Here is an 18,476-nt window from a genome sequence, read left to right as displayed (position 1 = left end):
GTTCTTTATTCTGGATATTAAACTCCTATCACATATATAATTTGCAAATATTTTTCTCCCATTCTGTTGGTCGTCTTTTCCTTTTCTTGATGATCTCCTTTGATTCTTAAAAGTTTATTTATTTATTTATTTGTCTGTGCCACACAGCTTGCGGGATCTTAGCTCCCTGACCAGGGATCGAACCGGCATCCCCTGCATTGCAAGATGGATTCTTAACCACTGGACCACCGGGGAAGGGGAAGCCCCTGGGATTTTCTATTTCTATTTCTATATGTAGGCTATATCATCTGTCAACGGAGACAGTTTTACTTCTTCCTTTCCAATGTGGATGCCTTTTAGTTCTTTTTCTTGCTTGCTGTGGCTAGAACTTCCAGTATAATGAATAGAAGTGGTGAAAGTGGGCATTCTTTTTTTTTTTTTTAATATTTCTTTATTTTTATTTTTTTGGCTGCATCGGGTCTTAGTTGCGGCATGTGGGCTCTTTGTTGTGGCGCGCAGGTTTTTCTCTCTCTAGCTGTGGCGCGCAGGTTTTTCTCTCTCTAGTTGTGGTGCGCAGGTTCCAGAGCACGTGGGCTCTGTAGTTTGCGGCACGAAGGATCTCTCGATGAGGTGCAGGAGCTCAGTAGTTGTGGTGTGCGGGCTTAGTTGCCCCGCAGCACGTGGGATCTTAGTTCCCCGACCAGGGATCGAACCCACGTCCCCTGCATTGGCAGGCAAATTCTTTACCACTGGGCAACTAGGGAAGTCCCGAAAGTGGGCATTCTTGTCTTGTTCTTGATCTTTGGGGAAAGTTTTCAGTCTTTTTTCGTTGAGTATGATGTTAGCTGTGGGTTTTTCATAAGTACCTTTTATCATGTTGAAGAAGTTTCCTTCTATTTCTACTTATCTGAGTTTTTGTTTTGTTTGTTTGTTTTAACCATGAAAGGGTGTTGGATTGTGTCAAATGCCTTTTCTGCATCTCCATGTCAACTGAGATGATCACATGGTTTTTTCCTTTGTTCTGTTAAGGTGGGTGGTTTATTACATTGATTGATTTTTGTATGTTGAACCACCCTTGCATTCCTTGCATATATCCCACTTATAATTCTTTCAATATGCTGTTGAATTAGGTTTCTAGTATTTTGTTGAGGATTTTTGCTTGTATATTCATAAAGGATATTGATCTGTAGTTTTCTCGTGATATCTTTATCTGACTTTGATATCATCATGGTAATGCTGGCCTCATAGAATGAATTGGGAAGTGTTCTCTCCTCTTCAATTTTTTGGAAGAGTTTGAGAAGGATTGGTGTTAAATCTTTTTAAAATGTTTGGTAGAATTCACCAGTCAAACCATCTGGTCCTGGGCTTTTTTTGTTGGGACATTTTTAATTAGTGATTCAATCTCTTTACTTGTTACAGGTCTTTTGAGATTGTCCTGTTTCTTCTTGAGTCAGTTTAGGTAATTTGTGTGTTTCTAGTAATTTGTCCATTTCATCTAGGTTATCTAATTTTTTGGTGTACAATTACTAATAGCATTCTCTTATAATCCTGTTTATTTCTATAAGGTTGATAGTAATGTCCCCATTTTCATTTCCTATCTTATTATTTGTGTCCAGGATGACTTTTGAACCTGACTCCAATCTCTACTTAATTCATGATAGCTTTCCCAACTTGACCTATGACATCTGACCCTGGACACTCCTAACCCAGCTACTAATTGCGTCCTGTAATAACCTCCAACTTTATCGATCCTGACATCTGCCTGCTGCCTTGGGCTTCAAACAGATATTGCCTGACAGCTAATCTTCATCCTCTCTTCCTGAAGGGGAGTTGACCTCCAGTGACCCTTGATCTCTGGTCCCCACAGCTATACCTTCGGCAAAGTACAGGTCAACAGCGACCTCTACTGGAAGGCGCAGCGCTACAGCCTCATCCGGGAATTTCACTCTCGGCCCGCACTGGCCCCGCCTCTCATCTTCATCTCGCACGTGTGCTCCCTCATCCGTCGATTGCGCAGGCTCTGGACCAAATTGCCACCTTTCGCAGTCGTCGAGCATTTTCGTGAGAGGCCGCCCTGGCCCAAAAGAGAGAAACCTAGGGGGCGGAACCTGGAGAGAAAGAAGAGCATGTATAGGCTGGAGGAGGACGCCCAGGAGCGCCAGTGGGCGGGGCTTCGTCTGTCAGGGAGCTGGGCTTGGCATATTAGTGGGAGGCCTAGAACGGCGAGGGGGCGTGGCCTGGGAAGCTCACGGTTTTGGGTGGGGAAGCTGGGTCTAGGAGTAGGCGTGGCCCGAGGATGGGCGAGCCCTTTGACTCTCTCCTGACCCCACTGTCCAGGGGTCCGCCTCTCGAAGGAAGCGGAGCGGAGGCTGTTGACGTGGGAGTCAGTGCAAAAGGAGAATTTCCTGCTGGAGCGAGCTCGGGACAAGCGGGAGAGCGACTCCGAAAGTCTGAAGCGCACATCGCAGAAGTGAGGGCGGGGCCTGGCTCTGGGTGGGGCTTTTGGTTTCAGGAACCGATCCCATGATTTAGGTCCTGCAAAGGCCCAGGCTAGAGGCGGAGCCTGCGGGGACAGGGTCCTGGAATGCTAGGGAGGAAAGCTGAACTACTGAGGGCGGGTCTTCGAAGGTGGGCGGGGCTGGTAGGCTGCTGGCACCGACCTGAAACCCTGGATCCCCAGGGTGGACACAGCATTGCAGCAGCTGAGACAGATCCGCGAGTACGAGCAGCGTCTGAAAGGACTGGAACAGGAGGTGAGGACCCCGGGCCAGGCTGGGAAAGCATGGCTGGGGTCAGGGGCAGTGGGGTTCCAGTCTGGTGCCCTGATGTCCTCCCTGCTCCCCAGGTCCAGTACTGTAGCCGTGTCCTGGGCTGGGTAGCCGAGGCCCTGAGCCGCTCTGCATTACTTCCCCCAGGGGGCCCGCCGCCCCCAGCCTCAGCTGGGCCTAAAGGTCAGTGTGTGTGGTGTACCTGTGTGTATCTCTGGCGTCTGTCACTACCTACGTCTGTGTCCCTGCTTTCCGGGTCTCTCTTCCCCATCTCTGAGTGTTTTTCTCTTTTACTGGCTTTCGTTAGTTCCTGGTTCACTCTCGGTCTCCATTGGGCTTTTTGTACATCTTTCTTTTTACTAGTCTCTTATTTTTTCTGTCTTCGTCTCTATGCCCACCACCTCTTCTCTCTTCCCCCAGACTGAGCCTTGCTGGTGGACTTCAAAGAGTAGCTGCCATAGGGAGTTTTGCTCCCAGAGTAAGGCCTAGCAGGTCCTTGACCCCTGCACCTGGTGACCTTGTCCTTGAGGTGAACCTCTTGCCCGTGGACTACCACCTCGGCCGCTGTCACGACCACTGCAGGGAGTGTCATCCGTGCAAACCGCAGCAGGCTTGGATCCTCCCAGAACCAGCCCTACTCTGGGAGCATGAGCCTCTGGAGTCCAGGCGTTGCCTCTCAAGGCTGTACCACAGCCTGCTGGGCTGGAGAAGGCTGCAGGTCCTTGAGGTACAGGGACCAGAGCTCACTCACAGCTCCCCACACTGGGGAAATAAAGCCATTTGAGAGGAGTAGCGTCTGTATGCTTGATTCTTGGGGAACTGGTGGGTGTCTAGATCCTTTGGGGATGGGGGCTGAAGCCGGGGGGGTGTTTGGGGTCCTTGGTTCGTTTGCTGCTTTATTTCAGGTATCCCCTGGCTGTTTCTTCCTCTCAGCCCCACTATTCCTGTGTGACTCAGGCCCAGCACCTCTTGTCTGCACTATTTTGATGACTCTTACTTTAGTGGGACAAGAACCCCAACCATCTGTACCCCGCCCCATTCCTGCCTACCAATGAAAGAAGAACTCAGAGATTAAAAGCAGAGTATTTCCTGGAGTGGGGGTGGGTGGGTGCTGTGTACATCTGCTTTGGCAATAGGGGTACAAATGATGCAAATTTGAGTAGATAAACTGCATATGTGTCTTTAAAAAGTCTAATTAGTGGAAAATTGCAGCCACGCACGCACGGAATTGAGGCAAATATGCATCATTATACATGCCGTTTAACTAAACAACCCATAACAAACTAAACTGGTAATGACAAGGCTGAACTGACAGCAATTATTAGTAAAAGAGCAAAAAAGCCACCACCAACCAACACATCCATAAATGCAAACCAAAACATCCTTTTTCCAAATTGGAGGAATTCCAACTGTCTGCCACTTTGGATGCAGAGTAGCTTTGAAATACTGCCAAGCATTTTGTGGCAACCAGATTTCTCTGGAAGATGCTGAATCAATTCTCACTAACCCAAGTAGTAGTAATAACGGTAATGACAATGGTGGCAGCAACAGCTAACATGAGTGCTGTGTGCCTGCCTCGCTCCTTCACAGGCGCTAAATCAAGGAATTCTCATGACAACCATATATTAGGTAGGTACTGATGTCTCCATTTGCAGATAAGAAAACTGAGGCACAGATAAAAGTTAAGTGACTCACACAAGGTCTCACAGCTAGAAAGTGGCCAAGTTTGAATAGGAATCTGGGTCATCTGGATCCAGAGCCTTTGTAAAGCACTAATTTATACTTAGATGTGGCGAGCATTGCCCTCTGAGGAAGGCGCCATTAAGACCCTCATAAGCCTCAGGGCCCGATTGTACTCTCCTTGGTATGCATCCTGGACTTTACAGTATGAACGTAAAAAAGGAGGTGGCCTTTGGCCAAATCGCTCCAGGAACCTGCTCAGTTACTGGGAGTCCCTGGTTGTTCCCTAAAGCTAGGAAAAGCAACCCTGGAGGGGAAATTGGTGCCTTTGAGGGAGAAGCCGAGAAGCCAATCAACCAGCTGATGCCGATAAGGCGTGACTAAGCCGAGAAGCCAATCAACCAGCTGATGCCGATAAGATGGTGACTAAGCAAATTCCCTGCTTTAGGGGGATAGAGATGGCTCTGCTTTGTTATTAAACTTGGTCAGTTGCTTGTGCCCTTCTGATCTCATACCTTGGTGCGTTCAGTTCCCTACCCCCTCTCGTCGATTGTTGCTGCACTTTGAGGACCCGCCGCGGCTGGCGGCACTTAGAAATGTTAGAGACTTCCCTGGTGGCGCAGTGGTTGGGAGTCTGCCTGCCAATGCGGGGGACACGGGTTCGAGCCCTGGCCCGGGAGGCTCCCACGTGCTGCGGAGCAGCTGGGCCCCTGCGCCACAACTGCTGAGCAACCCCCGCTCTCCACAACTAGAGAAAGCCCGCACACAACAACGAAGACCCAATGCAACCAAAAATAAATAAATAAATAAGAAATGGTAAATGCTACAAAGCCCTAGGAATTCACTCAGTGGGCATGCTGCTCTATTAAGCTGTTGTCTCTCAGCTCCAAATCTGCCCTTCTGTATACTCAGCTCTGTGATGCTGGGGCTGGGACTCCACAAGCCACATTTGTTTTGCCAGCTGGGTTCCTATTAGACTCTGCCTAGAGGGGGCGCTAGAGGGAGAAAGGTGACTGGAGGAGGAAGAGGGGACTTGCTGCTTCCCGTTCATGAGCGTAGCCCCAGAGCATTGCTTTCTCTGGTTGCAGCTTTCAGCTTCCCCCGCCCCAGCACTCCCACAACAAGTTTCGTTCATGCCCTCAGTCACACCCGCTCCATCCAGGCAGCCCCTTTTTCTAGCCTGAGTTTCAGCTCCTAGGGGCACGTCTCCAAGAGTTTAGGTTCTGATAACTGTTCTCTTCCATTTTTCTCTCCAGTCCTGGGGGTGATATTGGCTTCGTGCTGTTTACTATTTCTGTGCTAACTCTGCTTCCTTATATTTCTTTCTCAGTTTTCTGAGACCCGTTTAATATATCTGAGACCCCTGTATTAATTTATTTCTGTTGAAATATCTGTATAACAGGAAAACTCCAGGTCTGGCAGGTAGAAATCTGACATGAGTCATCATAATGGAGAGATACAACCTCCACTTCATTTCCACACATAAATCAGTTTGGAAACCAAAAGTCCTGTAATCGAAGAGGCGGCTAGGGGCTCTTGAGGAATTACAAAATACTGCTAACATTTATATTTAAATCTTTCTTACTTGTATATTTTCCCGCAGTGAACCTATTTCACTTCTCTGTTGCCCAGCCCTAGTGCAGTGGGAATCCTGGCCCCTTAAAATGACAATTGGTGACCACAAATGTCTCCACTTGTCTTGGTGCTGTGTTTTTGGAAGCCACACAGAGTTTAACTGGGCCATTACAAAGGTGGAAGATTATTTCCTTTTAGGAGTGAGGAGGACCTCTTGCAGGTCACCAGCAAGGCCAGTAAGTGACTGGGTGTCCATTAACGAAGAGTGAGAAGCATAGCCATGATCTGCTACTCTAGGGTCCTCCGGAGGGGTTGCTGAGGGCATGAAACAGCTTTGGCATTCAGTAGCCTGTGATCCAAAAGAACCCGTAAGAGATCTGCTCCAGTCTCAGATGTGGGAAAGGAGTGACTGTCAGTAGAATATGTAAGCCACTACAATCTTAAACAAATAGGTCATTTGAAAGAGAGGGTATTTTATGCAAAAACGAAAACTCCAGAAAACTCCAGATAAGAGGCTGCAGGTCCTCAGAGAAAAGGAGGCAGCAGGGTGGAGTGAGGACTCAAGAACGCATGTGCTTTGTGAAGGCTGAGGCCCTGCTACATTAAAGGGACAAGTGGGGCTAGAGCAGACGGCTGTAACGGCTGCTCAAAGCTGCCGCCAAAAACTGGAATGGATTTGGTAGCTCCTGTGAAGCCTACTTAGACAGGCCAAGGGGCTGATACACAAACCTAGACTGAATTAGAGAAAAGTGCGTATCGGATATGTTTTCGTTTCTCTTGGGTAGATACCTAAGACTGAGGTGTCTGGGTTGTATACTAAGCGGGATCTGAGTTCCCCAACCAGGGATTGAACCCGGGCCCCAGAAGGGAAAGCGCCGAGTCCTGACCACTGGACTGCCAGGGAGGTCCCCTGTAGAACTTTATCTGAGGCTGCTTAACTCTCTTCCTAAGTGGTTGCACATTTTACATTCCCATCAGCAATGCTATGAGAGCATTTCAGTTGCTCTGCATCCTCACGAGCCCTTGCTATTATCAGTATTTTTAATTAGCCATTCTAAGAGGTTTGTAGAGTGGTGTTTCATTGTTATTTTTAATTTTGGGGGGGGAAATAAAATCACTTTATTCAAATTAATTCACAAACAAAATCATGTTCAAGAGGCCACACAAACATCCGCCTAGCCCCAAACTCAATATCATCTCAGTGAGCTTCTATCCGGTGAGAATACCCTCTTCCACTGCAATCCTGAAGCACAAAAGCTATTAATGATTGAGGAGGCGTTTAACTGGTGGCTTCACACTTTATATCTTCACTAAAGCCGCGTCCCCTGCATCGGCAGGCGGACTCTCAACCACTGCGCCGCCAGGGAAGCCCCCCTTCACTTTCTCAATGGTGTCTTTTGGAGGGCAGAATTTTTAAATCAAGGATGAAATTTTATCAACATCTTTTAATGTTTGATGCTTTTTTGTCCTATCTGAGAAATCTTTGACTAACCCAAGTCACAAAGATTTTCTCTTTGAAGTTTTATAGTTTTAGGCTTTACATTTAGGTCTGTAATCTTTTTTTTTTTTTTTTTTTTTTGGCTGGGTCACGTAGCTTGTGGGATCTTAGTTCCCTGGCCAGGGATTGAACCCATGCCCTCGGGGTCCTAACAACTGGACACTAGGGAACTCTCTGCAATCTATTTTGAGTTCATTTTTATACATAGGGTAATTTTATAGTCAAGGTTATTTATTTGTTTTTGCAGATGTGTAATTTAATTGCTCTGTATCATTGGTTGAAAAGACTCTTTTTTCTCCATTGAATTATCGTGGCACCTTTGTTGAAAATCAATTGACCATACATGTGTGGGGCTATTTCTGAGCTCTCTATTCTGATCACTACATCTATATGTCAATCTTTTCACCAACACTTGTTATTTTCCTTTTTTTTTTTTCTGGTTATAGATATCCTGGTGGGTATGAAGTGGTGTCTCATGGTGAGTTTGATTTGCATTTCCCTAATGACTAATAACATTGAACTTCTTTTCATGTGCTTTTGGCCATTTGCACATCTTTGGAAGGAATGGCTTTTTAGTAATGACCTTCACTGCTTGTATTGCATCGCCTGCCACCCAATCACAGTTAACTAAGGATGGATGGATCTTGAATGAAGACAAAAACGAAGACCCTGGGACTTCCCTGGTGGTCCAGTGGGTAAGACTCCACGCTCCCAGTGCAGGGCGCCCGGGTTCGATCCCTGGTGGGAACTAGATCCCGTATGCCTGCCTCCACTAAGAAGTCCGTGTGCTGCAACTAAAAGATCCCACATGCTGCAGTGAAGATCCTGTGTGCCGCAACTAAGACCCAGCGCAACCAAAATAAACAAACATTAAACAAACACATGAGCAAACGAAAGAGAAGACGCTGCCATCCAAGTCATCATCTTGAGGACTGTCTAGGCTCAGACAGACATTTCATAGCGTAGAAAAGACAAGCTGTTGGCCCTGCTACAAAGGATGTCCAACAAGGATCAGCCTTTGTGGATTTTGGAGACAGTATATCCCCCAGGTAGAAATTTCAGTAAAGCTGATGCTGTATGTAGTCCCTGACTCATTCATGTTCCTCGAGGAGGAAAAAGCACCTGAATTCAACTGATAAGGCTCATTATGGGGGCAGGGAAGCTGCAGTGACCTCGCAGGGTAGGGGCATTTGGGCCAATTCGGTGTGCTGTTGTGGCTTCCCCTATTGGATATATAATTGGTATTGATGTTTTATGTGTTCATACTGTGATTGTCCCATAAGTGTCCGGGGATTCTCCCATCCAGGGACTGTAGCACGTGTGGTCCTCTCCAAGGCCGACTACAGAAACAACGTAGAGGCCCAGGAGAACGGGAAATCACAGCTTTAATGACCTAATGGCTGTGGAGGTACTCGGAAGTCATTTCCCGGTACAACAGCGCCACCTGGCGACGCAGCCACTACCTACAACCCCTTTCAGGAAAGGCCTCTATTAGTTGCTATTAAGCGCTGTTGGGCCTTGTGACTTCCTGGCTGGACTCCTCCATTTTGGGGTAGGTCAACTTGAACTTGACAACTAGTAAGGTCTGAAATGGTTAAATGTAAATGGTATGTTCAAGGGCACAGCTGGGCTGGTCCTTGGGTCATCTCAGTTTTGCAGTGGAAAAGTAGCAGCTTCCCCTTCGGAGAAAACTTTATCCACCCCCCCGCCCCCTCTACCGCCTGAAGCAAAGGTGCTGGCTCAGTGGGGTCGTTGTAAGTGACTGGGCCTTGTTCACTGCTGGTTGGGCTGAGTTAAAAGCTGGTGGTGTCCATCCACGCCAACCCCAGAGCCCACCTTGGAAGACAGATTGCAGTCAAGGTTAAGGTATTGGGTGGGACTATTTTCCCTCCCATCCACATGTATCTGGTATGAATGGTTGTTGGATCCATCTCCTACGAAAATCAGCTCAGAAAGATTTCTGACTTTACCTTCTTCCTCTCCTCCTGGTCCACACAGCTTAGGCAGGCAGTTCGGTCACCGAATGGGGGTGTTCCCAGAGAGGCTTCGTCTCTTCTTGGCTCCCTCCTGGATGATCAACCTCTTGAGACCTAAGGGGTGGGGGAGTTATATAGACCATTTTGAAAATTTAGGATGCTGCCCCCCGACCACTCTTGGGCCGCCTTTCTTTCTGCTGGACAGCCTGATGGTTATACCCTCTGGGTGGCTGCCTGGCACAAAGCGGGCCAACTAGGGACTTCAAAGTAAATCCTGCTTTAGTCACCAGCATTCTCGTGTAGGCGTCACGTGGCCCTAGATCAGGGGTTGGTAGGCTATGGGCGTTGTGTGGGGGTAAATCTGGCCCGTGAGCTAAGCATGGTTTTTACATTTTTAAAGAGTTGTAAAAATCAAACAACAAAGAGAATACAGTCAGCTCCCTTTGTTTCTGTTTCTAGTAAATCAAAATTTATTTGTAAAACAGGGCCTGTTATATAAAATGGCAATCGAGTGATACGAAAGTACAAACTTTCTTTCCGATTTACAGTTACAGTTACACAGCCGGCCGTCCCACATCCATGGATTCAACCAAATGTGCAGCGAAAATATTCGAAAAATAATCTCAGGAAGCAAAACTTGAATTTGCCACACTGGCTCTCTTTTACATAGCATTTACATTGTATTAAGTAATCTAGAGATGATTTAAAGTATACAGGAGGATGTGTGTAGGTTATATGCAGATGCTACATAATTTTACATAAGGAGCTTGAGGGTGTGAAGACTTTGGTGTCTGTGGGGGGGTCCTGGAAGCAATCCCGAGGGACAACTGTATGCCGGAGAGACCACGTCCTGAAAAGCCAAACACGTCATCTGGCCCTTTGTAGGAAAAGTTTGCAGACTCCTGTCTTGGCTGCAACTACTTGCTACAACTCCTCATGTGGCTTCCCCCAGCCAATGTCATGGTCATCTAAATCACGGTTGAGAACAAAACTCGCCCACCCACGCCGCAAGACCGTCCCAGCCGAGGTACCCCTTCCTCCGCAGACCATTGCAGAGGGGCCGGAGGCTTCCACCCAACATTCACCAAGACCACCAATCTCCCCATACGCAGAGGCCACCTCACATGTCCTCGAATCTCCCTCCAAGCTTGCGGGAGCACCTCGGACCGGGGAATGTCGGTTGCATGCTGGTACCCCAGCCGCAAGGGTCAAGAAGCATTTTAGCCTGGTGGGGAAATGAAAAACGAAAGGATCCCAGACTAGGAGCCAGAAAACCTCGATTCTCTCTCCACCTGTCACTGACTGGGTGTTTGACTGCAGGGCTGTCCTTTCCCTTCTCTGAGCCTCCTGCAATATCCACTTCATGAAAGGAGAGGTGGAGAGGGAGACCAGCCAAGGGCCTGTCTGTTAATACATTGTCCAGGTATTAACAAGGGCGCGGGGCTTCTCATAGCACCTGGGAAGTTGTCCTCCATGCCAGGACTTCTCACCCCACAACCTCACAGGAAGCAACCTTACAACTACCACTGCAAGTGCAGGACTCATCGCCTACACTGGCCTTTCTCTTACCCCACCAGACACTTGGCAATACCAGTTCATGGTTGCCCACCGTGACTGTGAGAGGGGAGGAGAGACACAGAGGTGACGGTGAGTGTGGAAGGTGGGTCAGGCCCATTCCACTTACCTCCAGCTCCAGGGAGACCCATGGAGAGCAAGGGAGGAGGCAGGAGGCCCCGAGGTGAATCTCAGGGGCTGGAAGGGCCCGGGGGCCTCTGCCTCTGACCTTTGCAGGGCTCTCCAAATTGGGAAGGAGAAGCCATTACATTGGGAATGCAAGAAGAAAAATTTAGGATTTCTACTTACATCTATTTTCTTAAAAATCAATGAGCAAAACAAATGAAACTTTACTGATATCAAGTTTGTATTGATAGAATGACAGGAATTCACATGTAAATTTTCTACATAGGTTGGGGATATTTTTTCAAAAAGCTGCCACTGATAGGGGAGTGTGATAGAAGATGTTTAGAGACATTGGCGGTAACTAAAACAGAGCAGGCGAAGATTTGAGCAGTGGTTGGGAACCAGAGTGGGTGGTGATGGCATTGATTCTCAAGGTCATGAGCTTTGGGAGTACGCAACGGGAGAGAAGGGTTTTTGCCCAGGAAGTCACTAAGGGGTGTGGCTTCTAGAAGGGGGCTTGGTCCTCTACCCCCTGAGTTCCCTTAATTCCACTTGACATTCAGACAGGCAGGGCGGTGTTACCTATTCCCACAGAGAACCCTAATAAGGTCCAAGTCCTCCACGATTCCCTGGTCCTGAGCCCACGGAAACCAGGTGATCTACCTCCCAGGGCCCAAGTGGGTGAGGGAGCTTATCCCAAGTAAGAACAAAGCCTAACAGCCAGCTAGTGAGGACCCAAACGTCCTAGGCGAGCTACCCTCTTGGTAGGAGTAGTGAGATGAGTTATGGGATAGATTTAGCGTGGTCACCAATTACCAAGTTAGCCTCAGGGGTTAACGCACTTTCTAGATTGCGTGATACTGATTGCTGCAAAGTTCCCCCCCAGTCTGGCTCAGCTCCAGGACATGGAGGGGGGTCTCAAAGGCAGGGGGAAACTGGGATGGATACTCAGTTTGCCAGGGATGAGGGTGTATGTGCAGGAGGAGGCTGACATCTGGGCTGCCCACTGGAAGGACACTATGCCCATGGCCTGTGCAGGGGGTCCCAGCGGACCCGTTTAGTAACTCACAGAACTGTCATCTCAGCTGCATTCTGAGAGGGCAGCCCCGGAAAAGTTAGCTACCCCACTGATCCAGTTTGGGGGTGGAGGTGAGGGTTTGGAGAGACCACTGTCTGTCTCCATGACAACTGGGAACTTGGGTCCTGGAAAGTGCTGGGATGCCCATTCCATCATGCCAGCACGGCGCCCCCACTTCACAGGGAGAAAGGGGGACACTAGGTCCAGCCCTGTGAGCAGTAGAGTTGATTTCTTCTCCTGAGTTCCCCAGTCCCAGAGCAGGGCGTTCCACTTACCGGAAGCGGTACTATTCCAGGGGAGGAAAGGGCTCCCCGGGCTGTCCCTTTCCTTCCAAGTTCAAATGAGTGATGTCACCGGTTGCTAGGTAACTTTTCCACGGGCCCCTTCCCCTCCTTTGTGGCACAACCAACTATTTCTGTAGCAAAATGGTCACTAATGCCACCAGTTATAGGACAGATTTGCTGCCTTGGAAAAAATGGGTGGTGTCGCTAGTTACTTGTGGAGCTCGCCATGCCCGTTGAGGGTACTCGGCCTGGAGGAGAATGACCAGTAGAGCACAGGCTCCCCAAATCGAGGCAGGCGTTCATGAGGCCTCAGTAAGGCTGAGCCAACGCTCTCGGGACTTCTCCACCCACGCTTCCCCCGAGGTGATCAGTGCATGACAGGTGCAGGTGAAGCCCACTCTGGACAGATGAAAGCCCCCTTTTTGCTAATGTTTATCACAAGGTCAAGAACAATATGCCCAGTCATAATAGAAACTTTGGGTGCAAACCGAGAAGGCAAAAGTATTGTTATCAAGAAGCTAGCAGGATGAAGGACAGACTGTTCCCACGAGAAAGAAACTAACCCAATCGTAAACAGAACCTGGCGCGCTTTAACTCCCTGGACTCCCTGGATCTGCGTGTTGTAAAAGCTGTGCATATAAACAATAAAATGGACGCTTGTTTGCAGTGGCTCCTGGTGTCCCTCCCGTCCTCACTCTTTCCTCGTAAACTTTGTCCTCATCCCCTGGCCGCCTGAACTCGAGCCCTCGGTCGTGCCGGCAGCGACAGTCACTTAACGGATTTCTTCTGCGGACCTCGAGGCGGGGAGGCTGACGCCGCTCAGGGACAAGGCCGGTGTCGGGGAGGCCAGGAGAGGCAGGCGGAACCAGGAAGAGCTCTCGCTCGTACTCGAGCCCTGGCTGAACTGTCAGAGCCCTGGGTTCCGGCCCCTGAGTAAGGACAGACGTACCCCTCTCGATGAGGCGTCACTGGTTCTCTCCTGGGACGTGAAGTTGGACTTCACCGGGGGGTGCTTAGGCCACTGTAAGGGCTTGGAGGACACCAAGGGCATCTTCTTTGGACAGCAGATTTTCAGGGTAGTCCTGGAGGGACCCCCACCAGGGTGAAGTGGGTGGACTGGGATTGGCAGGAAGGGGACCAGCTCAGGGTGTTTTGCCAGTAGGGCCGTTTTACTTCCTGACTCTGAGGGGGGGCGGGCACGGGGGGAGGAAATGGCAGTGGTGGTGGGGTTTCAGTCCACATGATGCTGGAGGAGCCCGGAATCCGGGTCCTGTGGGGTGCGTTCTGCCACGGGGTCCCCGGGGTGGGGGTGGTGGGCCGGGGCGGGGGAACCTCACCACACTGCTCTTCGAGGCCGTGCCGTAGAGGTGTGCCCCCTGATAGAGCTGCACGAGGCAGACGGCGAGGAGGGCCAGCAGCCCTGGCAAGGTCACGTAGCCCCACAGGAATGTGGAGAGTGGCCCAGCTCACTGAACGTTTCTTCCCTGAACCTGGGGTGGGGACGATGCACGGGGACTTCTGGGAGGGAGCCCTCCTCTGGCCGCCAGGGCCTGGAGCCCTTGGGAGGGTGGGCCCTCCAGGCCTCTGCTTCTCTCACAGGTTCTCAACATTTAGGGGCTCTGAAGTCCCGCCAGGCCCTCCCTGACGTTGGGCCCTGCATCAAGTCAGCCCACGGGGATCCCCCCATCCACGGGGGGTGCACCACTCCCAGCCCTCTCTGCCTTCAGGCCGTCCCGCGTGGCCAATGGCGGGGGAACATGCGTCCCCTCGACCCTGACTGCTTGTTCCGTCACCACCCAGCTCCCCTCAGGTCGCTCCCTCCTGTACTGCTGTGCCCTCGGCGGGACCCCCCTGCTGTGGGAAGGACCGAGGGAGCAGATCACGCCACAGCTCTCCTCAGAGACCTGGGGTGGGGTCCCCGGCTGGGCAGACCTCGGGATTTGGACATGACCTCCTAGCTCCATATAGCCAGGCCAGGGCCACATTCTGGAAGACCACGGTGAACACAAGGGTCAGCGAGACCAGGCAGGCGTCAAACAAGGACATTATGCAGCTGCCGGCACAACTAGCGGAGATGAGGCTGCCCAGAGAGCCTCCCAAGAAGATGATCGCTAAGGCGGGGGCAGGTTTGGCCACACGGAGGTCTATGTGGAGGGCTGGGTCGGGGTCAAAGTGAGCCCAGGAGATTGGGGGTGGCCTGGTGAGGAGGGGCCTAGGGCAAGCCTGTCACCGGGGTGAGAATCCACAGTATCTGAGAGCATCCCGAGATACTTCCTGCAGATGGAGATAGAGTTCTGGAGGGGAAAGACAATGCCTTCCAAGAGTTTCATCAACTTGCTCAGCCCTATGATGAGCAGGGCCATGAAGAAGAGGACGGGCCAGAAAGAGGCACCAGGGAACAATGAGACGACTTGGGAGAAGGCTGCAAACGCCAGGCCGGGGCCCTCCATGAACTGTGGGGGAGAAGGGCTCTGAGGTAGTAGTGGGTCTGGATTGGGGGTGGGGGGAGGGGAAACGGTTCAGTGATCGATTAGCAATGTCTGTCCTGGGCAGAGGAAAGAGGCACAGAGTGGCTGGTGGATGGTGGGAGTGCTGAGTGTTTGCCCTTCTTGGTTTCAGAAGCTATGTGAGCTTAACCTCTTGAGGCCTCAGTTTCCTCCTCTAATAAACAGGGATCCTGGGGTTGATATGAGAATAAAAGTAAAGTGGCAATATAGCAGAGGCCCTGGCACATATGAAATAGTGGTGGAAAAGTGCTTATAACTGTTACCTATCTCAGAAGATGCTTAGGTGGCCCCCAAGGACCCTAGGAAATACATGACACAGTGTCTTCTGGGGCCGTTAAGAAGTACCCTCCTGCTCCCACAAACACACCTTTTTCCTTCTGTGCCTTGAGGCTGCAGGATGGGGAGAGGTGGATGACTTGGTGCCGGAGATATCTCGGGAGACTGTTGATCCATTCTAGGTAGTCCAGGGCAGGCAGGAGCGGGATGTCTTTTGGGGGCTTGGCATCCTGAGGCAGCACTCCCTTGTCTGTCAGCTTCATCAGCTTTGAGACACTCCTGAAGGGGAAGCAGAGGAAAGGAAAGGTGTTGGAGAACAGACTGCAAACCAGGGACACTGAGGACTGGAGAGGAAAGCGAGTTGCCCAAGATGAGTGCACTGTTGGTGGGAATGTAAATTGACACAGCCACTATGGAGAACAGTATGGAGGTTCCTTTAAAAACTACAAATAGAACTACCATACGACCCCGCAATCCCACTACTGGGCATATACCCTGAGAAAACCATAATTCAAAAAGAGTCATGCACCAAAATGTTCATTGCAGCTCTATTTACAATAGCCAGGACATGGAAGCAACCTAAGTGTCCATCAACAGATGAATGGATAAAGAAGATGTGGCACATATATACAATGGAATATTACTCAGCCATAAAAAGAAACGAAATTGAGTTATTTGTAGTGAGGTGGATGGACCTGGAGTCTGTCATACAGAGTGAAGTAAGTCAGAAGGAGAAAAACAAATACCGTATGCTAACACATATACATGGAATCTAAGAAAAAAAAATGTCATGAAGAGCCTAGGGGTAGGACGGGAATAAAACACAGACCTACTAGAGCATGGCCTTGAGGATATGGGGAAGGGGAAGGGTAAGCTGTGACGAAGTGAGAGAGTGGCATGGACATATATACACTACCAAATTTAGGGTGGATAGCTAGTGGGAAGCAGCCGCATGGCACAGGGAGATCAGCTCGGTGGTTTGTGACCACCTAGAGGGGTGGGATAGGGAGGGAGGGAGGGAGACGCAAGAGGGAAGAGATATGGGAACATATGTATATGTATAACTGATTCACTTTGTTGTAAAGCAGAAACTGACAGACCATTGTAAAGCAATTATACTCCAATAAAGATGTTAAAAACAAACAAACAAACAGGGCTTCCCTGGTGGCGCAGCGGTTGAGAGTCCGCCTGCCGATGCAGGGGACATGGGTTTGTGCCCCGGTCCGGGAAGATGCCACATGCCACATGCCACGGAGCGGCTGGGCCCGTGGGCCGTGGCCGCTGAGCCTGCGCGTCCGGAGCCTGTGCTCCGCAACGGGAGAGGCCACAACAGTGAGAGGCCCGCGTACCGCAAAAAAAAAAAAAAGGACCACAACAATTTATGTGGATTGTGTTTATGTGAGTTATATCTATCAATATTAAAACTGAGAAATTTCTGAAATATGTATTATCATCAAAAACTCATTGTGTAAACATAACATTCTGAGTAACTAATTTCCACACCAAAAATAGTGAGAAGAGTATTTTACATTTTTGCAGATCTCTTTAACGCCTGGCTTTACTAGAAGACAATTGGATTCTCGTATCTGCTTCTGCACAGGGTTTGTCAAAATAGCTCATGTGCTGTAGCTTCTGGAAAACATCACTGTATACTCAAGAGAAAGTGAGAGTGAAAAGGCAAATAACATCTTAATAGTATTATGAAAATAATTTTCACCTCATGAACCCCTGAAAGTGTCTCGGGAGCCACCAGCGGTCCCTAGGCTTAGATCATTATGACTGAGCAAAAAAAGATGTAAAGGAAAATGTCTAGGTGCTGGAAGAATACATTACAATCTGGGGAAATTATTCAATCCTTAACACAGAGACCTAATTTGGAGAGAGTGTTTCTGAGCCCAAGCTCATACTCATACAACAGGCTAATAAATCCTTGCTGGGGCAAGGAGTAGCAACTTTATTTGGAAAGCCAGCATACCAGGAAAACGCTGGACTAGTGCCCAAAAGAACAATCTTACCGGAGTTAAAATTCAGGCTTCTTTTATACCTATGTGACCTGTAGGTCTGGTCACAGTGTTCCTATAAGCCTCCAACAAGACAACTTATTTTCTGTTTTCCAATTTTTTATCTTTATGTGAATGGAAGAGCATTATACATTTAAAGGTCAGAGCCCCGAGAAAGGGCTAGCGTGTGTATTTCAGGCTTTGGCAACATTCTTTTACAAAGCTGCAGAGCCAGCATGTCTGAGCACAAGGGTTAGAACTAAGGGAACAGATCCAATATGGAGTCAGGCTTGTTCTTCTCTGTTACAAGAGGAGTTCCCTGAGGAAGTTAACACTAAAACTGAGACTTGAAGGATGATTTACTAGGTGAAAAATGGAATAGGAACATCTCAGCCCCTGAGGCTATGCAAAGCCCTGGGGCAGGAAAATCTGTGAACTCAAGATACCAGGAAAAATGCCAGTCAGTAAATATTTATTGAATGCTGTGTGCGCCACACTGCCCTAGACCCTAGGGATACTGTATGAAAAAGATTTTACATTCCAGTTGCAAAAGCGGGAAACATGTAAACAAATAAGAATTTCCGAGAATGGGAGTGCTGTTAAAAAAGCAAAACTGAGGGCTTCCCTGGTGGCGCAGTGGTTGAGAATCCGCCTGCCGATGCAGGAGACACGGGTTCGTGCCCCGGTCCGGGAAGATCCCAAATGCCGCGGAGCAACTAAGCCCGTGAGCCATGGCCGCTAGGCCTGCGCGTCCGGAGCCTGTGCTCCGCAACGGGAGAGGCCACAACAGTGAGAGGCCCGCGTACCGCAAAAAAAAAAAAAAAAAAAAAAAAAAAAAAAAGAAAATGGAAATGAAGTCAGTATCTTGAAGAAATATCTTTTCACTCGTGTTCCTTGCAGCATTATTCACAATAGCCAAGATATGGAAGCAAATGTCCTTCAGCAGATGAATAGATCAAGAAAATGTGATACATCCCTAACCCTAACTTTTATATATATATATATACATATATATATATTTCACAGTGGAATATTATTCAGCCATAAAAAAGAAAATTCTGCCATTTGTGACAACATGGATGAACGTGCAGTGGGGGGAGGGGGAGGCGGCATTCTGTTGGGTGAAAGAAGTCAGAGAAAGAAAAATACTGGTACCATTTATATGTAGAATCTTT

General features: G+C 49.1%; 2 protein-coding genes across 17 annotated transcripts in view; one reads left to right on the top strand and one right to left on the bottom strand.

Moving 5' to 3' along the window:
• Nucleotides 1–3,536, top strand: part of TRPM4 (transient receptor potential cation channel subfamily M member 4) — a 38,695-nt gene extending 35,159 nt beyond the window's left edge. For 5 of the 11 annotated variants that reach the window (XR_010837611.1, XR_010837614.1, XR_010837609.1 and 2 more), the window contains 5 exons: nt 1,847–2,140; nt 2,317–2,449; nt 2,660–2,732; nt 2,825–2,930; nt 3,168–3,536. Coding sequence is in view for 5 of the 11 variants with exons in the window: in XM_059046100.2 (XP_058902083.1) it covers nt 1,847–2,040; nt 2,317–2,449; nt 2,660–2,732; nt 2,825–2,930; nt 3,168–3,172 (511 nt within the window). In the remaining 6 variants the exon portion in view is untranslated. Of the gene's footprint in view, nt 1–1,398; nt 1,439–1,846; nt 2,141–2,316; nt 2,450–2,659; nt 2,733–2,824; nt 2,931–3,167 lie in introns of all 11 variants that reach the window. The other 6 variants (XM_059046100.2, XM_067018180.1, XM_067018181.1 and 3 more) reach the window with 2 other exon arrangements.
• SLC6A16 (solute carrier family 6 member 16) overlaps nt 1–18,476 on the bottom strand; it is a 33,673-nt gene that overhangs the window by 9,777 nt on the left and 5,420 nt on the right. The window contains exons 2-5 of one of the 6 annotated variants that reach the window (XR_010837616.1): nt 15,393–15,580; nt 9,471–9,590; nt 2,640–2,751; nt 807–2,087 (exon numbers count right to left, since the gene is read on the bottom strand). Coding sequence is in view for 3 of the 6 variants with exons in the window: in XM_067018195.1 (XP_066874296.1) it covers nt 9,517–9,590; nt 15,393–15,580 (262 nt within the window). In the remaining 3 variants the exon portion in view is untranslated. Of the gene's footprint in view, nt 1–446; nt 2,088–2,639; nt 2,766–9,470; nt 9,591–15,392; nt 15,581–18,476 lie in introns of those variants that run through there. The other 5 variants (XR_010837615.1, XR_010837617.1, XM_067018193.1 and 2 more) reach the window with 5 other exon arrangements.

The sequence above is a fragment of the Kogia breviceps genome, chromosome 18 (assembly GCF_026419965.1).
Source record: "Kogia breviceps isolate mKogBre1 chromosome 18, mKogBre1 haplotype 1, whole genome shotgun sequence".
Lineage (NCBI taxonomy): Eukaryota > Metazoa > Chordata > Mammalia > Artiodactyla > Physeteridae > Kogia > Kogia breviceps.
This window is presented reverse-complemented; position numbering and strand designations above follow the sequence as displayed.